Raw genomic sequence first — 23,278 nt, 5'->3', positions numbered from 1 at the left:
AAAGGGGAGAAAGACAACAACACATCTACTCATTTACAGTGAAATTTGAACAGGAGCAGGCACATTTAATTTTCTGTTACTTTTTGACAGGAAAGCTGAGGCCAACTGATTTTTTAATGGCAACAGCAGCTTCCCCAGGGATGAGCAAAACATTCTGACTAAACAGGGAAGACTTCCCTGCCCTGTTCCCATGGCCAAATAAGAGTGGCTCTCCCTTACCCACTGAGTGGATCCCAAATGCCGCAGAGGATGTGGTTATCCCTGGGTCCATAGTGGTTGTAGATGCTACACCAGACGGATCCAGGAGAAAAGATAAGTAGTCTGATTAACCAGCTTTGGCTACAGCAGGTTTGCCCACCTGTGGCTGAAGCAAACTGCTAGCCTGTTGCGGTGGCAAAGACTGTTTAACTTTTACTTTTTGTGAATGGAAGAAGGATGGACTGTGGTACCAATAGTTTGTTTCATGGTCAAGCCAAAAATGGTGCCTCTTTCCCATTGTAGCTAAGTAGAACAAGCCAGTAAAATTCAAAGTTCCAAAAAGTCACTTTTTCAAGTTAAAACACAGTAAAATGCACCTTAATACACTTTGCCAGACCCAAACAGTAAAAATAATCATTTTTTTTCCCGGGAAAATGGTTTTAAAATGTTTTTAACAACGTTCAAACTGACAAGAAAAAAGCATGCTCCCATTTAAAATTACAGTTAAGTCTTGTGACATTATGTTAAAACACAAACTCCTACATAAAAACAACTTTCCTAACCAGGAAAGTAAATTTAAACAATAATATCAAATGTGGAAGGCTTTTCCCTAAAGGGAATTTATCTGGCCAGCAGTGGAACAGCACAAGCTGACAGTCAATCCTCAAAAGCATGCAAAGGAGTGCTCTCTTTAGTGTCAGAAAAGCGCAGAAGGGCTCGGCACCCAAACCTGTCTTTTTAAACAGCTTAGTTTGAGCTGCCTAATGGTTTTGGCTTGTGGAAGTTGCCCTGAAGCTTTGGAAGCTGACCGGCTGTTATATCCTTGACATGATATAACTCATAAAGCTTAGGCTACAGCTATAGTGATCAATATGATGAATATTTTAAGATTTTTGAAGCAATTGATTTTTTTATTTATAAATTGCTAAATCTCTCAATTAGGCAGAGCTTTAGTCCTCTGCACCAGCATAAGATATCAGGGGTACTCTAAGTATTAACCAAGCCACTTAAAAATAGAAGAACAACAGGGGAAAAGGATTTGAACTCTGTACCCTTGGCCTCAAGAAGTACCTCATTAAAAAAACTTTAATCCTTTGTATTACAATACAGCTCTGGGTTACAGTATATTTTCTAAATAGTAAGTATGAAACTCTAATGTCTGGTATTACTGACTGACTGTAATGGTCCATGAGTTATGAGGACAGGGCAGGAATAAGGCAAAGTCGGGAGGGTCACTAGATGACACCAGGGAGATATTTTAAACATTACTAAAGTTAATAGAGCTGTAGGCTCAACATTATGATGCACTTTCTGAATAATAAATATAAATGCAACTCTAATGTCTGGCCTTACTGACTGAATATATTCATCAGAGATTTAAAAGTGACGGAGGAAGAAATAAGAAGATACATCAGGGATGTTGTGTAAACTTAGGGGCAGGTAAGAGGTGTGAGGATGTGTCAACGTGTTCATTTGAATGTGCGTGCACATGTGCACGAGAGAATAACTGAGGGAACTGTCTGTGTCAATGTGATGCATGGGCTGCCAGAGGTGCTTGCTGCAGAAAAGTACTAATTAGCACTAGCAGTTACAGAATAATGAGGTATTTCCTCATTGTGGCTAATAAGTCTCTGATCACATTTTCTGCAGTCATAGAAACATTCCCTTATGGTCGCAGCTCTTAGTACCAGTAGTGGGATTCTTTCTGAAACCCAGGGACAATATCCTACAAAATAATGAATAGCAGAATATATGGCTTTTGGAGCACACACACACACACACACACACACTTGTGCCCATACACAAAAATGAGGCAGTTTATTCACTTTCTTACCAGAAGTTGCATGGAATTCCAACTTCCAGCATTCCCTTTTGAAGTTCATTTCCTGTGGCTCAAACTGTACAAGGGACTGCTTCTCAAAGTTCTCAGTAATACTGCACTATTCACACAAATAAAACACTGGAAGAGCTTAGTGTTGCTAATTACGGTACTGACATACTAATACAAAAAAGGTCATGTAATCATTTCTAAACTATTGAGCTAACTTTTGTCTGCGGCTGCCTCTAGTGCAAGTCTTCAGTGTATGGATAGGCAAGGTGCAGAATCAGAACTGTCAGCATGCAAACTGGGATTGCTGGGATATTGAGCTGATTTCACATTTAAAATCAAAATGCCCTGCCAAATTGGAATATTTGAGAGCCATGACGTCATATAGGGATTATCCACCATGATGGTTACATAACACAGAGGGTTATAGTTATGACGGATCTTTGTATTCTGTATTTTGTGGCAAAATAGTAATTTCTCTGTTTGTTGGCTTTTCTAGTCTGTGTGCTTCCAAATTTCTTTGCAGCTAGGCGAATTAGCCAGGGATGTAGTCGTTTGGTAGTTGTTTATTGTTTAATCTGCACTTGAGAGTTGCTTTTGTTGTGCTTTTACATTAACAGATTCCAGGGTCAGGCACCTTGTGGCAGAAGTTGATTACCTGGGCTCTCAGAGTTGGGAAGCAGTAGAGGAAGCTCAAAGTGTGGGTATAGGAATCATTTTATAAAACGTTTTTTCTCTACTTTAAATTAGGAAAGTTGCAAGGCTCTTTGTTCACTGACAGAACTCTGCAAAACTTTTCCAGTGTTTCAACTGCATCAAGAGCCATTCATGAGAAGGTAAGAATATTTTTTATTAACTGCACTTGCTTTCTACAGTGATTGCTAGTTTTCTGAAATTTTTTAAAGCATTTATTTAACTTTGAGGCAAAAATTGTAATTTCTCTGTCTGTTGGCTTTTCTAGTCTGTGTGCTTCCAAATCTCTGTGCAGAAGGGTGAATGAGCCAGGGATGTGTATTTGAGAGTTGCTTTTTGCTATGTTTTTATATTAAGAAATTCCAGGATTAGACATCTTGTGGCAGAAGGTGTTTACCTGGTCTCTCTGAGTTGGGAAGAACTGCAGGATGCTCAAAGCATGGTTATTTATTGGGTAAAGGGTATAGGAGTCAGTTGTCAAGCTTTTTTCTCTGCACCAAGTTGCCCACCAGGCTGCTGCAGTTAGCAGTGGCTTGTATAGCAGTAAACGCCTATAGACAGTAAAATTTACCTATAAAGATAGTAATGGAATCGAAACCTGTTAAACACTGTGGCACTGGGCAGAACTAAGCTTACAGCAGCTAGCTTGTGCATTAAATAGTACTACCATGTTCTAGTATTACATAACATACTGTTCTTGACCCCTGAAACTACCGTAGGAGACCACTATTAAAATCCAATCCTTGATCCTAAACAGCCAACCCTATTACAACATCAGACAACATGGATATGCAATTTTTAAATGTCTCTGTGGCCAGCTTGGTAGATTTGGGTATCCTAAAACAATGTAGCAATTGTCTCATTCTCAGACAACCAGTTAATCATTAAAGAAAATAACACTGCATGCAAGAGATGTAAGTACACAACTTCTTTGGTGGCACAAATCTCGCGTACAAATGAGGTTGTCAGAAATACACACACTACATCCCTCACACCTACAGTTCACCATACACACAGATTGTCTTATGCTAAACAGCTTAAAAGAAACCTTCCCAAATCTCAAAGACTGCCAAAGACACCTAATGGTAGCACTGCTCCTTAGCAATCATTAAAGCACTTACAAAAAGCAAGACCAAACATCTTACATAAGCCTACACCTAATCACCTGCCATAAGGCAAGCATACACTTTACCTAATACTCTTGTTATTGGGGACACCACTGTGCAACACATGGATGCTTCACTCACCGGGCTGGACAAGGAGAAGATAATAGTTGGTGACAGCCGTGGTGGTGCAGCGGTAGCGTTGTCGCCTCACAGCAAGAGGTTCTCCCGTTTGATTCTTGGCTGGAGCACCTTCTGTGTGGAGTCTGCATGTCCTCCCCGCAGTCGAGTGGTGTTTGAAAGACATGCGTGAATGGGCGTGCCTTCGTTGAAGGTTGGGTGTCGAGCTGGCACCTCGGCATCGTGAAAATCTACTGCCAATCATTAGTGGACCGGAGTTCCGCTGTGGCGACCCCTAACCGGGAAAAGCCAAAGGAACAACAACCTTTCTGGAGCCAGGATCTACAATATCATGCACCACTCATGTAACGGAACCCCAGCTATCAGTATGATTCTATCATAGTCCACATGGTTGTAAATGCCCCGAGACATATCTCACTGGACTATATGAAAAGTGATATAATTACTCTCTAGGAATATGTGGCACAAATAGGTACCAGCCTTGCATTAAGTAGCATTCTGCCTTCACCAAGGATGATGCAACTGGATGAACATGAAATGATTGATTTTAATAACTGGCTTAGTTTCTGGAGTAACTCCAGGGGGGACCAATATTTGTCAGCATGGGAGAACATGGTCAAAAGACCATGTTGCTTTGCCAAGGATGGCTTGCACCTGTCCCCTAAGCTTTTGAATATTAGCTAAAACTTTATCCACTCGCTTAAAGCCTATTTTAGGTAAAGGCAAAAAGACAAAAATACCAACATAGTGAAAAAGTCATGCTAAGAGCCTAAACAAAACACTCCACACCCTTCAAGCCCTCCTCACTCTGGCGGCAACTAGCATCTGTGCCTTGACCAAGACTTAGTTTAAAGCCATAGAAAGTACTCTGGTAGTGCAAGGCTACAGTGCCTTCCACTCACTGAAACTAGTAACAGCACATACTGGGGCCAAAGGTGGAGGTGTTTCAATCATTGCTAACAACAAACATACCTCCAAGTTGGTTAAACAGGATGATACCATGGAGTTCATCCATGTACAAGTCACCATCCGTAAGGTCCCTCACCATATCATGGCTAGCTTCAGATCACCATCAGTGCCCCCAGAGTCTCGTGACTCTTACCTAAACTTACTACAGACACTCACTATCTAACCTAACACCCTACTCATGGGTAACTTTAAGTATCCCTCTATAGACTGGGAAACATACACTGCCTCAAACTGACAGACACAATGCTTACTGGACTTTATTAACACAATCACCCTGGTACAGATAATGCACGCTCCAACCAGATGATCAAACATGCTAGGTCTGGTATTCACCAGCATGGAAGAACATTGCACTCCCCCTCCCCCCACATGCTCATGAGTGAGGTCAGATCATAAAGCTGCCTCATTTGAAATAAAAGCAACCCAGAAAATCCCGCTAAACCAGTAAGAGGAACTATTCAAAGGCAAACTACATCTTATTAAGTGACAAATTGTCAAAATTCAAGGCTACCCCCAAACCTGAGACCATAGCTGCCTACGAAGAATTATTCAGAGTCACTCTACAAAATTATTAATGGCTAAATAGAAACTGCTGTACCTACCAGAAATAAACCCAAAACAAATACTAAAAACAAACCTCACTGGTGGAATCCTCAATTAAACAGAGTATATAATAAAAGAAAACTCATGGCCAAAATCAGGAAAAGCAACTCCCTTAAAGGCAAGTGTTCTCTTATACAACTAAACAAGAAATCAAGAGGTCTAATTAAGTCCAACAAGGCCAATTATGAGGTCATGATAGCCTAAGGACAATCAGAAAGCCTTCTTCTCATACATCCGGAACCTTAAAGGTAACACATAACAGTGTGCTGAACTGGAAGTGAACGGTACCACCTATACCAGTCATGGTGATGCAGCAAATCTATAGGCTGATACATTTAGCTCTAACTTCACACCAACTCCCCCCAGCTCCACCAGGTGAAATCTCCTGCAACATACTTCTCCCAGCTATCAGCAAGTACCAGGTGCTGGCAGCATTCACTAAAGCCAAGAACACCGCCTCCATGGGTTCCAACAACATCATCAGTTATCTCCTGAACAGTCTAAAACATCACTTGAGGCACTCTTCAACTATAGCCTTCAAACAAGCTACGTTGCAAGTGAATTAAGGATGACAACAATCATTTCTCTCCACAAGGCTGGACCATCAACTGATCCAGGGAACTACAAACCCATAAGTGTAACAAGTCTAATATGCAAAGCCATGTAGTGAATTATTATGGAAATGATAAACAAGGACATTGGCAACCTACAGACACTGGACCCATGCCTACTTAACCTGGTAGACATTTTTGAAAGGTCACCAAGGCAATGCACAAGGGTAAAAAGTACAGTTTTGTACCTACCATAAATGTAGATGTTCGAGGATCCACATTGCTGCAGTCATAACCTGTGGGTAGTCCGCTGTCCTCGGTCGGCCCGAATACCAAAGTGTTAGGCTGGCATCGGTCATGGTCGCTCAGATCTGACGTCAGTACGCAGTAGTACTTAAGCGCATAACCGACGCCATATCCTCAGTCTTTCTTGCCCCAGATGTCAGAAGGCCTAAAAAGGAAAGGCCATAGCCAAAATAGAAAATACCCAACAACCAACATAGAGAAAATAATAATTATCCCAAAAGAAACACAGCAACCCCAAACTATAGAGGGGAAGGAGGGAGGGAAAATTGGACTGCAGCAATGTGGATCCTCGAACATCTACATTTATGGTAGGTACAAAACTGTACTATGTTCTTCGTCTCACATTGCTGCAGTCATAACCTGTGGGTAGAATCCCAAAGCAGAGGTAAAGGGAGGCTGGCAAAACTAAAAAGCATTAGGAGCTGCTAACATGCCCTGTAAAACTGCACTGGCAAACCCAGCCCTAGACTTGGAATAAAGAGGGAGATGGTAATGTTTAGTAAAAGTGTGCACTGAACTCCAAGTAGCTGCCTCCAAAATATCCTTAGTAGCTACCCCCCTTAAAAAGGCAGTAGATGTGGCAGTAGCCCTAGTGGAATGAGGTCTGATCCCAGCCGGAACATCCTTTCCATGATGAGAATAACAAAAAGCAATACAATGGCCAATCCACTTAGAAATGGTTTGCTTTGAAACAGCTTTCCCTTGTGAACCCAAAGCAAAAGAAAGAAATAACTGTTGAGTTTTCCTGAACTCTTTAGTTCTGCTCAAATAATAGCGTAACTGCCTGTGAATATCCAAAGAATGCAAGACTTTTTCTCCTTTATTTTGGGGATCAGCATAAAAAGTAGGCAAATGAATAGACTGGTTTAAGGCCACATTAGAAATAACTTTAGGCATAAAAGTAGGGTTAGTACGCAAGGACACCCTATCCTTATGGAATATCAGGAAGGGTTCAATTGCCATGAGAGCCTGTAATTCAGATACCCTCCTAGCAGACGTAATGGCCAACAAAAAAGCAGTCTTCCAAGACAAAAACTTCAACTCAGATGTAGCTGCAGGTTCAAAAGGAGGTAAAGTAAGCTTTTCCAACACAAAATTGAGATCCCAGGAAGGAGTAGGAGCTCTACGTGGGGGTCTTATGTTCTTTGTCCCTCTAAGAAATTGATTAAACAAAGGGTGAGAAAATAATGGAGGGTCACAATCATAGTGAGCAGAAATGGCTGCAGCATGAACTTTCACAGAGGAGAAAGACAAACCCTTGTCTAATAATTCAGTAAGGTACTGTAGTGTAAAACTCAAATTAGGCACTGAAACATCAAAGCTCTTTGCTGTGCTCCAAAGAAAAAATCTCCTCCATTTATCAGCATAAACTTTTCTAGTACTAGGCCGTCTGGCTTCCAAAATGACATTCAAAACTTGTTGAGGAAGCTGAGACCCCCCAGGATCTAAAATAGAATACGCCAGGCTGTCAGATGCAGGGACTGTAACCTGACATTGAGAAAATGATTGCTTGCCTGGGACAACAGGTGTGGAATTGGTGGCAAAGGCCAAGGAGGCTCCTGTATTAAACTCCTCAGCAGAGGATACCAGTGCTGTCATGGCCAATCTGGTGCTATTAGAATCATGCAAGGCTTGTCCTGTCTGACTTTCAAGAGTACCTTGGGAAGGAGAGGCAGAGGAGGAAAAGCATAGACGTGAAGGTTGTTCCAACTGAAAGATAGAGCATCCACTTTCCAAGCTTTTGGGTGAAACATCTTTGTGCAAAATTTTGGCAGTTGGAAATTTAGTGGAGAAGCGAACAGATCTATGTCTGGAGTTCCCAAGCCACTGTCAACTGTTGGAATACATGAGGATCCAATTTCCACTCGTGGGGATCCACAATTTGTCTGCTCAAAACATCTGCTAAGGAGTTCTGTGCTCCTGGCAGAAACCGTGCTTGAAGAGTGATGTGCAAACTCAGAGCAGTCTCCCACAAAATCATAGTTTGTCTGCAAAGAGGGTAAGAATGGGTTCCCCCCTGCTTGTTGATGTACCACATAACAGTTGTGTTGTCTGTTTGAACCAACACCTGTCCTGGTTGAAGTAGATCCTTGAAGGCCATCAGGGCAAATTGGACTGCTAACATCTCCTTCATGTTGATATGCAAATGCTGTAGTTTGGGAGGCCACGTGTCTTGAATCCATTTCCCATTGAAGTGTGCTCCCCAAGCCAGGTCTGAGGCATCCGTCGTTAAGATCTGACTCGCCTCTGGTCGGGTCACAGAGAGTCCCTTGTTTAGGTGACATTCCTGAGCCCACCATAAGAATTCCTTCTGGATGCAAGGTATTATCTGAATGACAGTGTCCAAATCGTGGCAGTGTTGAGTCCATACATTTTTGAGATACCATTGTAGCTTCCTCATATGCAGTTTGGCATTGGGAAGTACCAGAATGCAAGATGCCATGAACCCCAAGGCTTGAAGGACTGTCCTTGCAGTCAGCCTGGACATTAGGGATAATTGCTGGAAGTATAGGCGAAGATTTCTTTGTTTGTCCGGGGTCAAAAAGACCATCTGAGAGGCTGTATTCAGTCTCACACCCAGAAAGCACATGTCCTGAGAGGGTACTAGACTGGACTTTGTTTCGTTCACAGAATACCCTAGGCACCTTAAAACTGCCATTACATACTGTAGATGTTGAAGTAACTTGACTTTGTCTTGAGCAAGAATCAGGCAATCGTCCAGATAAGGATAAATTTGTATTCCTCTTAGTCTTAAGAAGGCTATCACAGGAGCCAGGACCTTTGTGAACACCCTGGGTGCAGTAGATAAGCCAAAGGGCAATGCAGAGAACTGATAATGAAAAGTACCAGCCCGAAAACGCAGGAATCTCCTGCAGCTGGGCCTGATAGGAATGTGAAGATAAGCCTCTTTGAGATCCAAAGTTACCATCCAGTGATCTTTGCCTAGCAGAGGCAGAAGTTGCTGTAAAGTTAACATCTTGAACTTTGGAATGTCTAGGTATGTATTGAGAATGGACAAATCCAGAATTGGCCTCCAAGTGTTTCCTTTCTTTGGCACAAGGAATAGGCGAGAATAAAACCCTAGGCCTACTTCTGACGGAGGTACCACCTGGATAGCCCCCATCTGTAAAAGTAAAGAAATCTGTTTGTGAGCCTCCAGCCTTTGCTGAGGAGGTACATCTGGCATGCCTTTGAAAGGAGGTAAGGTGTGAAAATAAAACTTGTAGCCTTGATTTATAATGTCCAACACCCATTTGTCCTGGGTGACCAAAAGCCAATTTTGTTTGAAAAGTGCCAACTTTCCTCCTAGAGGAGCTGCCAGACAGGAAGAATCAGGCAGCTGGAGATACAGGTCATTGGGTCTGTTTACGAAAAGGCTGACCTCTGCCCTCACCAGAAGATTGTGCAGGAGAACTCCAAGTCCTAGGTCTGAAAGAACCCTGAGCATGAGCTCTGCCCCTACCACGTCTAGACCTGCCCTTAGACTGAAAATCGGAAGAAGGGTAAGCCCATCCTTTTGCAGGCCAATTTCTGCTAAACTTAGGGGGCTGCACTTGTAAAAATTCCTTAACCGTCTGCATGGACTTAGCTTTGTCTTCCATTTTTTTCAAAACTGACTCCACAGGAGAACCAAAAAAACTTCAGATTGAAGAGGAGCATCCAAAATTCGAGCTTTAACATGCTCTGACAAATTTTGATCCTTAAGCCAGGCATGCCTACGAATAACTGAACCAGTGGCAGCCACCCTGGAAGAAGCCTGAAGAGCATCAAAGCCACACTGCAAGGAATGCTTACCAACCTGATCAGAGGCATGAACTAAGTCCTGCAATTCCTTACACTCTATACCCTCAGCTAAAGCATCTACCTTAGATTTCAACTGACTTAACAGAAAGTTCTGATACTTCAGCATATGAAACTGGCAATTTAAAGCCCTCATAGCTAGCGTGGAGGAGGTATACAATTTTTTACCCCACCTATCCAAAGCCCTAGAATCTTTATCCAGAGGTACTGGATTCTTAACTACAGAAGCCCTGACACCCTTAGGTCCTTGACTAATAGTTTCCGGATCAGCTCTAGGACTCTTATACAAATATTTATGAGCCTCTGGAACTCTGTAATACCTGTCTGGCTTGACAGGGGCAGGGGGTAAAGAATCAGGATTAAGGGAAGCTTCAGAAAAAACATCCTGAACAACATCTAAAACTGGGGGAATAGCCAAAGGTCTATGTTGTGGCAAAAACAAAAATTCCCTAAGCCTCTTACGAGAATCTGAAAAATCCTGACCTTCCCACTTAAAATGCTCCCTCATGGAGTGCAGGGTTTCAGAAAAGGAAAAATCCTCTGGAGGAGAAGCAGAAGGACAGGAATCCTCTGCATCCGAATCAGAATAGGGAGGAAAATCCTGAATGTCCTCAGCTGAAGACTCAGAGTTATCTGAGGAATGCTCCAATCCCTCCACATCTGTCTCCACCCTAGGCCTCTTGTCTGGAGGGGGCATAGAACCCCTGATTAAAGTAATCAAATCCTCTGCCATTTTCAGCATATGTTTTTAGGAACAGAGCCCGAAGAACTAGGGCTGATGCCTGTGCCAGAAAGACCAGGTCTAGCTTTAGTAGGGCCTTTAGTGACAGAAGTAGAAGGCCTAATAACCTTTTGTAATGATGGAACTACAGAAACTTGAGAAGCCCCCTCGGCCTGACCTAACTCCTGAGAGGCCAATTCCTGTAAAATTAAAGGTTCCCCCTGTGATTCAGCCGAAACCTCGGCTGGATCCACAGATTCAACCGTAGTTTCCATAGAACCGGCGTCCGCAACGGACGACTCATCCTGCTTAGACTTTAACGATTTATCTTTTCGCTTCTTTGCGGTAGCGGGCGTCGGAGGATCCGACGGCATGTTGTAGTTACACCGCTTACCGAAAACAAGCCTAGCACAATCTAATCTGCGTTTAATGGTGCGCTTATTAAATCTAGCGCAAAAGCGACACCCGACTACGTCGTGCTCAGGCCCCAAGCAAGGAATACAGAGAGAGTGGTAGTCCCTATGAGGTATCTGTTTCCCACAAGAAATACAATTATTAACTTTTTCTGACATCCGGATTAACTGAGGCAAGAAAAGACAAAAATATTCCCCAACGGGGTACTTAGCCCAACTTGGTCTTCGGTCTGAAACTCGAAATACGAAAATTTCACGACGCCGAACGGCACTTGCAAACACTGCTTCTGCTTCGGACCATGCGGCAAGAAAGACTGAGGATATGGCGTCGGTCATGCGCTTAAGTACTACTGCGTACTGACGTCAGATCTGAGCGACCATGACCGACGCCAGCCTAACACTTTGGTATTCGGGCCGACCGAGGACAGCGGACTACCCACAGGTTATGACTGCAGCAATGTGAGACAAAGAACATCAGTGCATTCTGTGTATCTTGACATGGCTAAGACATTTGATACAAAACCTCACTCAGGCACTGTTGACAGGTTCTCTGAGTTAGAAAGAAACCCTTACATAACTCGCTGGATTACCTGCTGGCTCACAGACAGGACTCAAGATGTCAAGATTAGTGAGATGTCCTCCACCAAGACACCAGTGGAGTACCCCGGGGCTCCTTGCTGGGCCTACTCCTGTTTTACATCTATTTCTCAGAAGTCAAGGTTAATGTTAAAGGTCTCTGGCTCACCGAGTTCATAGATGACTGTAAATTGGGAGCTATTACAGAATCCCCCCCCCCCCCCACCCAAGACACAAACATCTTGCAAGTGGGTTTAACATAGACAAATGACTGGTGCCAAATCCATAGCCTAAAACTCAATGCCAAAAAATGTATTATAATACCCTTTGGGAAACTGTCAATGCAAGTTAATTACTCCATGGATGAGAGTTGACTTGGTAGTGAGGGATCTAGGAACATACATAAAAAGCAATCTACTGTAGCCTTTGACCAACACATAGCTAAGATAATAAGAAAATTGTTCTATTTTACCCAGCTTATAGGCAAGGATATGGTATCCAGGTCCAAGGAAGTTACAGTGCCACTCTACTCAGCCCTCATCAGACCTGTCATTGAATACAATGTCCCCTTTTGCATGTATCTAACCAAACACTTGTAACAGTTGGACCACCCACAAGGGATCTTCACCAGGAGAACTTGGGGTGTGAATACCCTGTCCTACACTGATCACCTGAAGGCTCTGTCTCCGTATTCAGTCTCCTACAGGCTGCTGAGAGGGGATTTTTGCCTGACTTGTACAGCTTCCTCAGATCCAGCCCTGATGGACGTTGCACATGCAGAAAACAAACAACATTAGAAACACCACAAGCCAGGGATTTGATCTTTGCTTGTGGCAAAAACAGACTGCATTGGAGAGACATATATGTGTCTCAAAGGATCCCCACACTACAGAATAGGCTCTCCATCAGTGTATAACAGAAGTTCATCCTTGACCCTCTTGAAACAAATCTTTGACAACTGGATGGGAGATTGTAAATTTACCTCTGGTCTGGCCTCCATGTCCCTTATGGATAGAGGCCGTCAATAAGAAAATTATTATCCTAACATCTGTTCCCACAAATCCTTATCAACCTACATAGTAACATGCCCCAACCCTATATGATACTTGAGACATAAATGGTTTGGGATGTGTGGCTAGGCTTGCAAGGGCCTTAATTGTAATTATCCTAATAACAACCTATGCAGTCCTATAGTTGATTTTCTCAATCTCCACTGATATTGTATAACTTCTCTGAGCAAGTCACTTAACCAAGCATTGCTTCTTTGAAAAGAAGCAATTGTGTCTAGTGGGTCTAAACTTGTTAAAAATTAATAAAATAAATAAAATCACCCTGGATGTCCACACCCCACCACCACCCCCAACCAAGGAAACCACAGTGAAAAACGTTTCTAAAGCAAACTTCACCTTACTTAAATCAGAGGTGGTAAGTTTCACAGCCCCCATGCTAAAGGATAACACTGCCTAAGATGCAGAATCCTTTACAATTGCACTCTATGAGCACCTACAAGGATGCATGGATCGTGCCATCTCTAGCAAAACCAAGACTCACTCCCCTAAGAGAAGGAAACCAGTCTGGTGGACCCCTGTCATAAACAGGTTATACAACAAAAGGAGGAAACTAGTTCAGAAAAAAAGCAAATCCCAAGAAGGAAAGACATCCCTGATCAGTATCAGTAAGAAACTAAGGTCCCTCATAAAATCATCCAAGGCTAACTTTGAAAGAAAAATAGCCAAGGACTCGAAAGATAACCACAAAGCCTTCTTTAGCTATGTCAAATATCTAAGTGGCAACTCGCAGATATGCTCTGAGATAGTGCAAAATAGCACAAAATATACTGAACCTACTGATATTGCCAACATACTGGCAGACAGATTCAGTGCAAACTTCACCTCCCTCTCACCTTCAAAAGGGCCCACAACAATACCGGAAAAGTGTAGTGTCCCGGAAATCACAGAAGCACAGGTGAAAACAGCCCTTTCAAAAGCCAAAAACACAGCATCAATGGGGCCAGATGGTGTCCCAGGCTGCGTCTTGCACGAACTACAGAACGAACTAACCTCCCACCTAAACACGCTGTTCAACCTCAGCCTCTCCACAGGCTACGTGCCCATAGAATGGCACACAGCAATGGTTATTCCGCTCCACAAAGGAGGAGCCACAACTGACTCTGGTAACTATCGCCCCATAAGCCTGACTAGCCTGGTCTGCAAGGCTATGGAGTGCATCATCATGAAACTTATTAACAAAGACATTAGGAACATCCAAATACTTGACCCAACCCAGTTTGGCTTTGTTAAGGGCAGATCATGCCTACTAAACCTGGTTGACTTCTTCAAGACAGTTACCAAGGCTATAGACGAGGGAAAGGTGGTTCACACAGCCTACCTTGATCTCACCAAGGCGTTCAACACCATTCCTCACTCGGTTATTATAGAAAAACTCACCAGCCTGAACATAAACCCCTACATCACAAGATGGGTTGCCAACTGGCTTACAGACAGAACTCACACGGAAAGAATAGAGGGCTCCAGGTCTGACTCTAAACCAGTCACAAGTGGTGTCCCGCAAGGCTCAGTTCTGGGACCCCTACTGTTCGGCATATATTCCTCAGAAGTACAGGCAAACACAGGAGGACTATGGCTAACTAAGTTCGCCAATGACTGCAAACTGGGAGCCGTAATTGACTCTCTGGCTGACACGGACATCCTCCAAAAAGGCCTTACTGAGACAGACACCTGGTGTCAAAGTCATGGCCTGCCAAAAAATGCATAGTCATCCCGTTTTGGAAAAACAAAACACCCACAAATTACCACATAGGTGGCAGCCCCCTTAATACAGAAGAGGTAATAAGAGATCTGGGGACCTAGGTAGATAGTAATCTCTCCTTTGACAATCATATTGCCAAAGTAATTAGGAAATCCTTCTATGTGGCCCATGTAATTACTAAGGGGTTCACATCTAGAAATAAAGAGGTTATAGTGCCCCTCTACTCATCACTCATCAGACCCATCATAGAGTACAGTGCCCCATTTGGGATGTACCTCACAAGACACTTCCAACAGCTTGAAAGACAACAAAAGCACCGCACCAAGAGGATTACTGGCCTCAAACATATGTCCTATGCAGCCCAACTGAAAAAAACACGGGCTGTACACAGTGGCTTACTCAGAGGTGATCTCTGCCTGACTTACAAAGCCATGTCCAATTCAGAATTGATGGAGATGCTCCACCTAAAGAAATCCAAGTCACTGCAAGCCATGCGCTCTAGTGAGCTAAACCTCACCACAACAATAAATAAGACATTCTGGAGGGATAGATTCCTGTCACAGAGACTCCCCATGCTTTGGAACAAAATTCCTAACTACATTACGCAGAGCCCCTCACTAACACTCTTCAAGAGAAGCCTTGACGAGTGGATGGGTAACAAAGTACACCCCTGGGATCTCTTCATTGGCTCTGCTTGACAGAGGCTCAGTTAATTAATCAATGGGGCGGCAAAAGCCGACACACTCTGGCTAGGCTTATAAATGCACTCGGGCAGACAACCTAGTACCTACCTATGAACCTAAAATGATAGTACATGCTCTCAGACCTAGCACATTGAGAACAACTGCCGCCATATTTTTATATTCTAAAGAAATAAAAAACAAAAAACAAAACAGTATCCTTGAGTTCCCAAGTTCTACCCATGGAGGAAAACATATGGAACAGGGTACAGGACAAGCAATGTGAAGGTAATGGTGAGCAACAGTGAAAGAGAGTCTTTTCCCATCTGACTGAAATAACAAAATCTCAAGTCTGGGCTACGCCAAAAAGAGATCTGGAATCGGATTTCTGAGATCACTAAAGCATGGGAAGAGGGCCATCAGTAGCCATTTGTTTAGGAACAAAATATCAGGAGATTCTGGAACAGCACTGATTCTGCAACTTGGCAAAGACCTTAGAGGAAGATGAAAAATGAATCCTGTACTGAAATTGCTAATCATGAAGTGCAAACCAATGGAATCTCCTATGTTTCCACATCTTAATTAACCAATGGGTATTCATCACATCTTACGACACAATCTAGTGAACTGCCCTGGCAATACAGGTATTAGTAACTGGAAGCTGTTCATTCAGAACATCATATATTTTAGGTAGTGACTGAAGTTACAACAGGTATGTACCCTCCAGACAGCAGGCAGAATAATCACTTGCATTCTCTGTTCAAACGTTAGGTTGCTATCAACCTAGGTACCCAAATCCCTCACAAGTGAATGAGTGCTTAGGATGTTATTATTAATGTGATACTTTGTGTGGACATCACTCTCCCCAAAGGGGATGATGATGCATATTTTGGTATTCAGTTTGAGGCCATGTTTCTGGTACCAGTCATTTGTCTGAGTGAGACCCTCTTGGAGGATGTCCACGTCACTAGGAGAATTGATGACAGCACCCTGCACCTCAGAAACGTATATCCCAAATAACAGAGACCTGAAGACCAAACCCTGGGGTATGTCGCTTGTTACAGTTCGACTGCTTGAGGTGGCTTCGCCTAGCTTGGCTACGTGAGTTCTATCAATGAGCAAGTTTGCTACCCATCTGGTAACATATGGATTGATGCCTAGTTGAAAGAGTTTATCTATTATGCCCGAATGGGGAATAGTATTGTACAGGTCAAGGTAGGCAGTGTGTACCATCTTCCCCTCATCCATGGCTTTGGTGAACGTGTCAATGAAGTCACCCAAATTTAGCAGACATGACTTCCCTTTGACAAAGCCAAACTGTGTAGGATCAAGGGTTTGAAGGTTGCCAATGTCCTTGTTAATGAGGTCCATTTTTTAATTAATGTTGTCAAATGTTTGCCTCCCCTCCACAAAACCACACTGATCCATATCTATCTATTTTGGCAACACCTTTGCCATTCATGTAGCTGTTATAGACATGATCATGGTTTAAGATTGAAATGGGCCTACATGAAGCTGAGTCTGATGGATCTTTACCATGTTTCGGTATTACAGCCACCACTGCTTTCATCTAACACATTGGTGCTTCCTCTCCTTTTAAAATGCTGTTAAACAAAACCTTCCAGATTTTTATCACTTTTTTCCCGCTTAAGTTCCATACTTGCACAAGAATACTATCTGCTCCTGTAGACTTTCTTGAAGACTGATTATACATCACAGTTTTTATATCATCTCATCCTGTCTTAACTGTTAATTGTTGAGCCTCATCTACCTTTAACCTTTGCATAATTGCATCTTCCATAAATATTTCCATTTGTGCTCTTTCTAGATTTTAACATTTCCCTTCTTTATACAAATTTTCATAAAATTTCTGAAATATCTGCAGTGCATCTACAGGATCTGTGGTTATTAGTCTACCTAAGTTTGGTGACAACCATTTCTACTTTCTGTTGCCTAAGTTGTTGTGCTGAAAGTTTTTTTTTTTTTGTTCTGGACTTACTATTAAAAATAGTTGCTTAACAGCAATCTTTCTAAACTTAGGCATATTATCGAAATATTCCCTTATTTTGCCTTTAGCATACTGCGTTTGAGCCTCTTGTTCTGTGAGATTCTCGATTTTATAGTACAGTAAGCTTTGTCACCTCATCTAAGTAATTCCTATGATTTCTTAACCATATGTTTTTTCTCTTATTTCTACCCTGCTTTAAACTCCATTTTCATTTAATCCCACTCACTATAATTTTTTTCCCTCAAAAGTTTAATTTTTTTTTAATTTTAATTTTAACAAGATAATAATTATTACATACTTAAAAGATGGTAATTAATATAAAAATTGAACAAGCTTAACCATATACATTATGTACAATGGCCTGAAATAAAATAAAAAAAAACCTTGACATTTTTCAGTTTCTCAATAAATGTATAATAATGTAAAGATGACTTCCAGTTATTTCATTGAGGATAAGTAGAATCCATTTGTAAAGTATCAATAAGAGTTATGACTTTTTTCCAGGGATTATTGATAAAAGGTTTAGGATGAATTCTGTATTCTTTGTTTTTTTCATCGCAGTTTCTTTCAAAAAGGATAAGAAGTCTTCAATGAGTAGAGGAAATTTTGAATTCCATTTCCTTGTAATGCATTTTCTGGCAATCACAAGTATTGTCCATAGTAAAAAAAGATTGTCTTTATTCAAAGGAGAGCCTTCATTGACATTAAATAAAATTAATGCTTTGGTGAGTGAGAAGGAATCAAAAAATAAAGCTTTTAGAAAATCGTCATTCCAAAATTGTTTTAACTTAAGATAATCTTTAACTGCATGTAACCAATCTGCTTTGCATACTTGTGAACACTTCCAACAAGAAATGTTTGTAGATTTACTAAATTTAGCTATCCTATTAGGAGTTACAAAAGCTCTATGTAAAAATTTCCAAGTGAATATGCTCCAATACTGTGTCCAGGAAGTATGTTTTATAGATGTTAAAATATTCGATTTTTTCTTGAGATAAACAAGGAAGATAACCCTTAGCAATATAATTCACTGGCTAAATACAGCAGCGCTTTTCCACTTCCTATTTCTAGTGACATGCATCTGATTAGAGACAAACTCAGAGACAAGTGGAAGATCATTTTAGAGAATGGTGAATTAGCCAAAACTGCTGGTGACAGCCCTACATTTACTTACAAAATAATTCACCATGTGAAATCCATGTTACAACACCATCCAACTACACCATTAGAAACAAACACATTTGATACCTACAAATGTGGCAGGTATAACCAGTGCCGATTTATTACCAACACTTCTAACGTCCACATTAAGGCACTGAATTTAAACCTTTGGGCCAGAAGCAGATATAATTGTGATTCACAAGGAGTGGTTTATTTGGCATCCTGTGATTCCTGTCCAGGGTTTTATGTTGCAAAAACTGAGGAAGCTATCAAGAAGAATTTATGAACAAACTTTGGCTATAAAGAAAAAAAAAGACAATAGTTATTCTTTAACCAAACATTTCCTAATGTGTACTAATTCAAAAAAATTCAATTTTTGGTATTAGATGTTATCAGTATGAAATAATTTGTTGGCAATTACAATGTCCTACTTGAATGCCATGAATCCTGGTGGCAAATAAAACAGTAACATGAAATGTTTTCTGATGGTACAAAGACTTTAAATGCAAAATACTGTTTAAAGTTGTTAAAAGTAATCACATTTTCTCATTTTACAGAAATATGTTTTCATTCTAGAACAATTATATTCGGAGTTGTGTCAGCAACACTAGACCATTTCAGATAGAGAGTAATACTTCTGAGTGGTTAGTGCCTGGAACATTTTTGAACATGGTTTTATATACACTGTAACTTTAAGATGAACAAAGGGAACAGAGAGAAGGATTTTATTGGTTAAGGATGATCATGTGATTCATTTGGAACTTCTTTTAAACTTGGTTTTTGTACTTGGTTTTACCTCTTTTGAAGTTTTGTTGAATAAAAAGAACAAAAGCGCACATAGTTAAAACTTGTGTCTTGGAGTCCTTCCACACTTGCTTTTCTAGGACTGTTCGAGGTTTACTACATCTCTCACATACCATATCAGTGTGTTTGAGAATTAACTGGTTGTCAGTAAACATGAGGCAATTTGTATATTCCCTCACGATGCCTATATCCACCAAGCTGGTAACAGAGATAGTGGCAAATTTCATACCCATATTATACAGGAAAAATGTCACTCAAAGTGTCTGCGTCTGTCCAGAGCACTGCCAAACACTTGAGGGGAAACTAATATGTAGACCCTGAAAATTTAAGGATGAAGTATTTAGGCAGATATTCTAAAGGTAGGAAGAAATTAAGCAGTACTTACTGAAAACAAAGAATTAGTTTGTCAAGAATGATGAAAAGATGGGAGTCGTATGAATGACTACTGCCTAGCTACTCACCACAGCTTCACTCTGGTGGGATACAATGATCTTTTGCTTCTTCTCTCCCTACTATTGCTGGTTTCACTACAGCTTCATTCTGCTGGAATAAAATGCTCCTTTGCTTCTTCTCTGACCATTAGCACCAATCTCAAGATGAGAAGCAGGCCACAGCCTGTTTGATGATCCACAGTCTTGTCCCAGATGATGCAAGGGTCTGTAGGCTTGTTGTAGACTTTTCCTGGTAGATGCCTTGAATAACAACCAGACCAGTCAGGAAAATCAAGCACAGACACTCACTGCTCAACTAGAGACAGTCAGGAATCAATGCACTCTGCTCCTTCTCTCATCTAGAGCAGAATATAAGCACAAGTTCCAAGCTGTCATCTATGAAGTAGTTATCAGGCTTTCCAGTGATCAGCAGTCTCCGGGAAATAATGTCCCTGAGCCCTTTCTCTCACCAGAAGAAAACAGAAGCACTAATCCCAAGATGACTACTGAGAGGCAGAATGTAGGCTCTCCAATAACTGATGGTCTTGCAATAGATGATGCAGATTTTAAAGGTAAGATTGAAAAAAAATGGGTTAATATCGTAAGCACTGCAGTGTGCACTAAGCAGTTAGATATGAAAGAGGGTGTAACTTGAGCTTTAGCTGTCTAAGTGGAACGCCACTAATTTTAAAAGAGCAACACAGATTGAAAGGGAATGAACACTTTGTATCCTGGTTCTATGGACTACAGTGGGATGACAAATAAATTTAAATAGTTAAAGGGGAGTGTTTTCACAATATGATAATTTTGTGCTTACACATAATAGCCAATGAAAGGGGAGAGGGAAGGAGATATGTGTTCAAATTAATATAAGGTGCAGACAACTAGAAAGACAGTTGACTTTAAGAACACAACAGCACCAGGGTGGGTTCCTGTCTCTAGTTGAACAGTGAGTGTCTGTGCTTGATGTTCCTGACTGGTCTGGTTGTTATTCAAGGCATCTACCAGGAAAAGGCTACAACAAGCCTACAGACCCTTTAAGACCCTGGCAGCTGACAACCTACTCTCAACATACTTAAAAATGCAGCTGAAGCCATCTCCTAGCCAGTTTCCCTACTAATTAACCATTCCATATCTGAGCAATTAATCCCCACTCTCTAGAAAATTGCTCACATCATACCCCTACACAAAGGAGGTCCCTCCACTGACTTCTTTAACTATCGGCCCATAGCAATCCTATCCCCACTATCATAAATCCTTGAAAGGTGTGTTCACTCCCAAATACTTAACCATCTCCTAGATAATAAATTACTTACAAATACTCAGCACAGCTTTCGCCCCTACCATACTACTACCAGAGCCCTTATTAGCTTCACTAACACCATCAGTCAACTCAGCAATCTTTTTAGACTTATCAAAAGCCTTCGATACAGTGTCTCATAACAAACTGCTAACTGCCTTGTCCAAACTGAACCTAAGCTACTCCACTCTAGCCTGGTTTCAGAACTACTTCATAGATTGGCAACAACTGGTACGGTGGAACAAAGCTCTTTCTCCCTTACTACCAGTGACTATGGGCATGCCTCAATGGTCTATTCTTGGCCCTCTCCTTTTTAACCTGTTTACAAATAATCTCCATAATGCTACAACTCTAGACACCCTTATATAGTATGCAGATGATTCCACTGTCATATGTTCTGCCCCAACTCTACCTGAACTACAGAACTTAACCCAAACATCCTTCAATGCTATTGAATCATGGTTGGCAGATGCCCAATTAATCTTGAACCTAAATAAAACTAAACTCATGCTCTTCCACTTCACTAAATTCAAATTCCAATCCACTTACTTCAACATCACATCCAGTAATGAGACTTTGATTGAACCAGTACCATCCACCCAACTTCTCGGTGTTATTATTGATCAAAATTTGAAGTTCAACTTACACATTGCCCAGAATGTGAAAAAAGTACTCAAGAAAATAGGTACCTTATGCAGATGCAAAAACTACCTAACCACAAACAAACTCCAGAATAACCACAGCCAGAACTCATCTTCTGTCAACTTTATTATATGCCTCACCAATCCTTACCAACCTCTCCAAATCAGACCTAATCAAGCTAGATGCCTGCTATAATAAGATAGCTAACTTTGTCACTAGCTGTCCTCCTAGAACTCATCATTGTAAGGCCCTTGGTTAGAACTACCCCACCAACTCATTCTCACGCAACTCTCTACTGCCCACCAAATGTACTATAAACCCGATAAAACACCAGCTCTACAAGGCCTCCACAATCCCCATATAAGTACCCTTCCATTAAGATCCACTAATAAAGCTCTAATTGAAGTAACCAGGAGTAAAAATAGCTCAGGTGACTCTCTCTACTCCTTCTACATTGCTAAACTGTGGAATGCCTTACCACTTGAAATTAGAACTATCAGTAGCTTAAAAACTTCAAGCATCACATTAAAGCCCACCTCACCAATTCCTTGACTTGTACATGTACTGGGCATGGGTAGCCCAAACCATGGAACTAGCTGATTTTAAAATTTTAATTGCATATGTAATGAGCATTGCATTTATGCAATATGACTACCTTATGTTGTTTTTTTTTCTTTCACACTGTTAATATCACATTTTAAGTCTTTAGTTTGCTATGCTACCTGTATATAAGGCTAAGTATCATACTTGCACTTTTATTGTATACAATGTCACTACCTGCTACTACTGTAAGAACTGTCTTCTAGAAGCGTGGTTATACAAGAATATTGGTCTTGTCTTCCACTTGACCAATTTATTCTGTTCTAGTCTTTTTACCATTATGAATGTCTGTTACTATTTTTTTCTTTATTGTACTATACAATTTTCTTTCTACTAACAAAATAGTTTACTAACAATGGAGTTTTTCTCCCTGGGCCTCTGCTGAAAAAGGGTTTTATGCCCAGTTGGACTCTCCCAGTAAACAAATGTAAAACAAGTCAGTAAATACATTTGTGTGACTCACAAAAGAGACAGCTGTGGTCACTTTTCTAGTTTTAATATGCAATTAAAAGTAGAATACAAGTAAAACACAGTGTAAAGAAAACAAAATCACAATATACAAAATAGAAGGCAATAAAGTAAAACAAAATACAAGAAAGGAAAAACAAGCTAACCTTTCCCTCACAACAAGTTATGGCAGAGTCTAGGTGAGCTTTTCCAGTAAAGCTTTGAAATGTTTTATAAACAGGGAGGAACCAGATCTTACTCCCTTTGCTGGTCAGCTATCGTAGCCTGGGAACTAGCAACTCACCATAATCTTTCCCTTCAATCTATGTACAGTCTGTCACAACCATATACTATTGCAGACAAGCTGAGCAGGACAAGTACTGACCTTTATGAATGGAAATGGAACCCGACTGTCTTCCACTAACTGATCCAGTTGTAGGGAACTCCTGAAATAGAACTGTTTGTCTCTATTCACAACAGGCAGTTAGAGAAATTCTGTTCTAGGACTCTCTGCAACATAGATGCCATCACAT

The 23,278-nt window shown here is 41.2% G+C and overlaps 1 protein-coding gene across 1 annotated transcript in view; it reads left to right on the top strand.

Annotated features, from left to right (window-relative positions):
• LOC122815002 (nuclear factor 7, brain-like) overlaps window positions 1–23,278 on the top strand; it is a 97,458-nt gene that overhangs the window by 57,701 nt on the left and 16,479 nt on the right. The window contains exon 2 of the mRNA XM_044087258.1: window positions 2,777–2,862. Coding sequence (XP_043943193.1) covers window positions 2,777–2,862 — 86 coding nt within the window. The remainder of the gene's footprint in view (window positions 1–2,776; window positions 2,863–23,278) is intronic.

The sequence above is a fragment of the Protopterus annectens genome, chromosome 1.part1, assembly GCF_019279795.1.
Source record: "Protopterus annectens isolate FY-2018-M chromosome 1.part1, PAN1.0, whole genome shotgun sequence".
Classification (NCBI taxonomy): domain Eukaryota; kingdom Metazoa; phylum Chordata; order Ceratodontiformes; family Protopteridae; genus Protopterus; species Protopterus annectens.
Note: the sequence above shows the minus strand (reverse complement) of the source record. Positions and strands in the feature narration are given on the sequence as shown.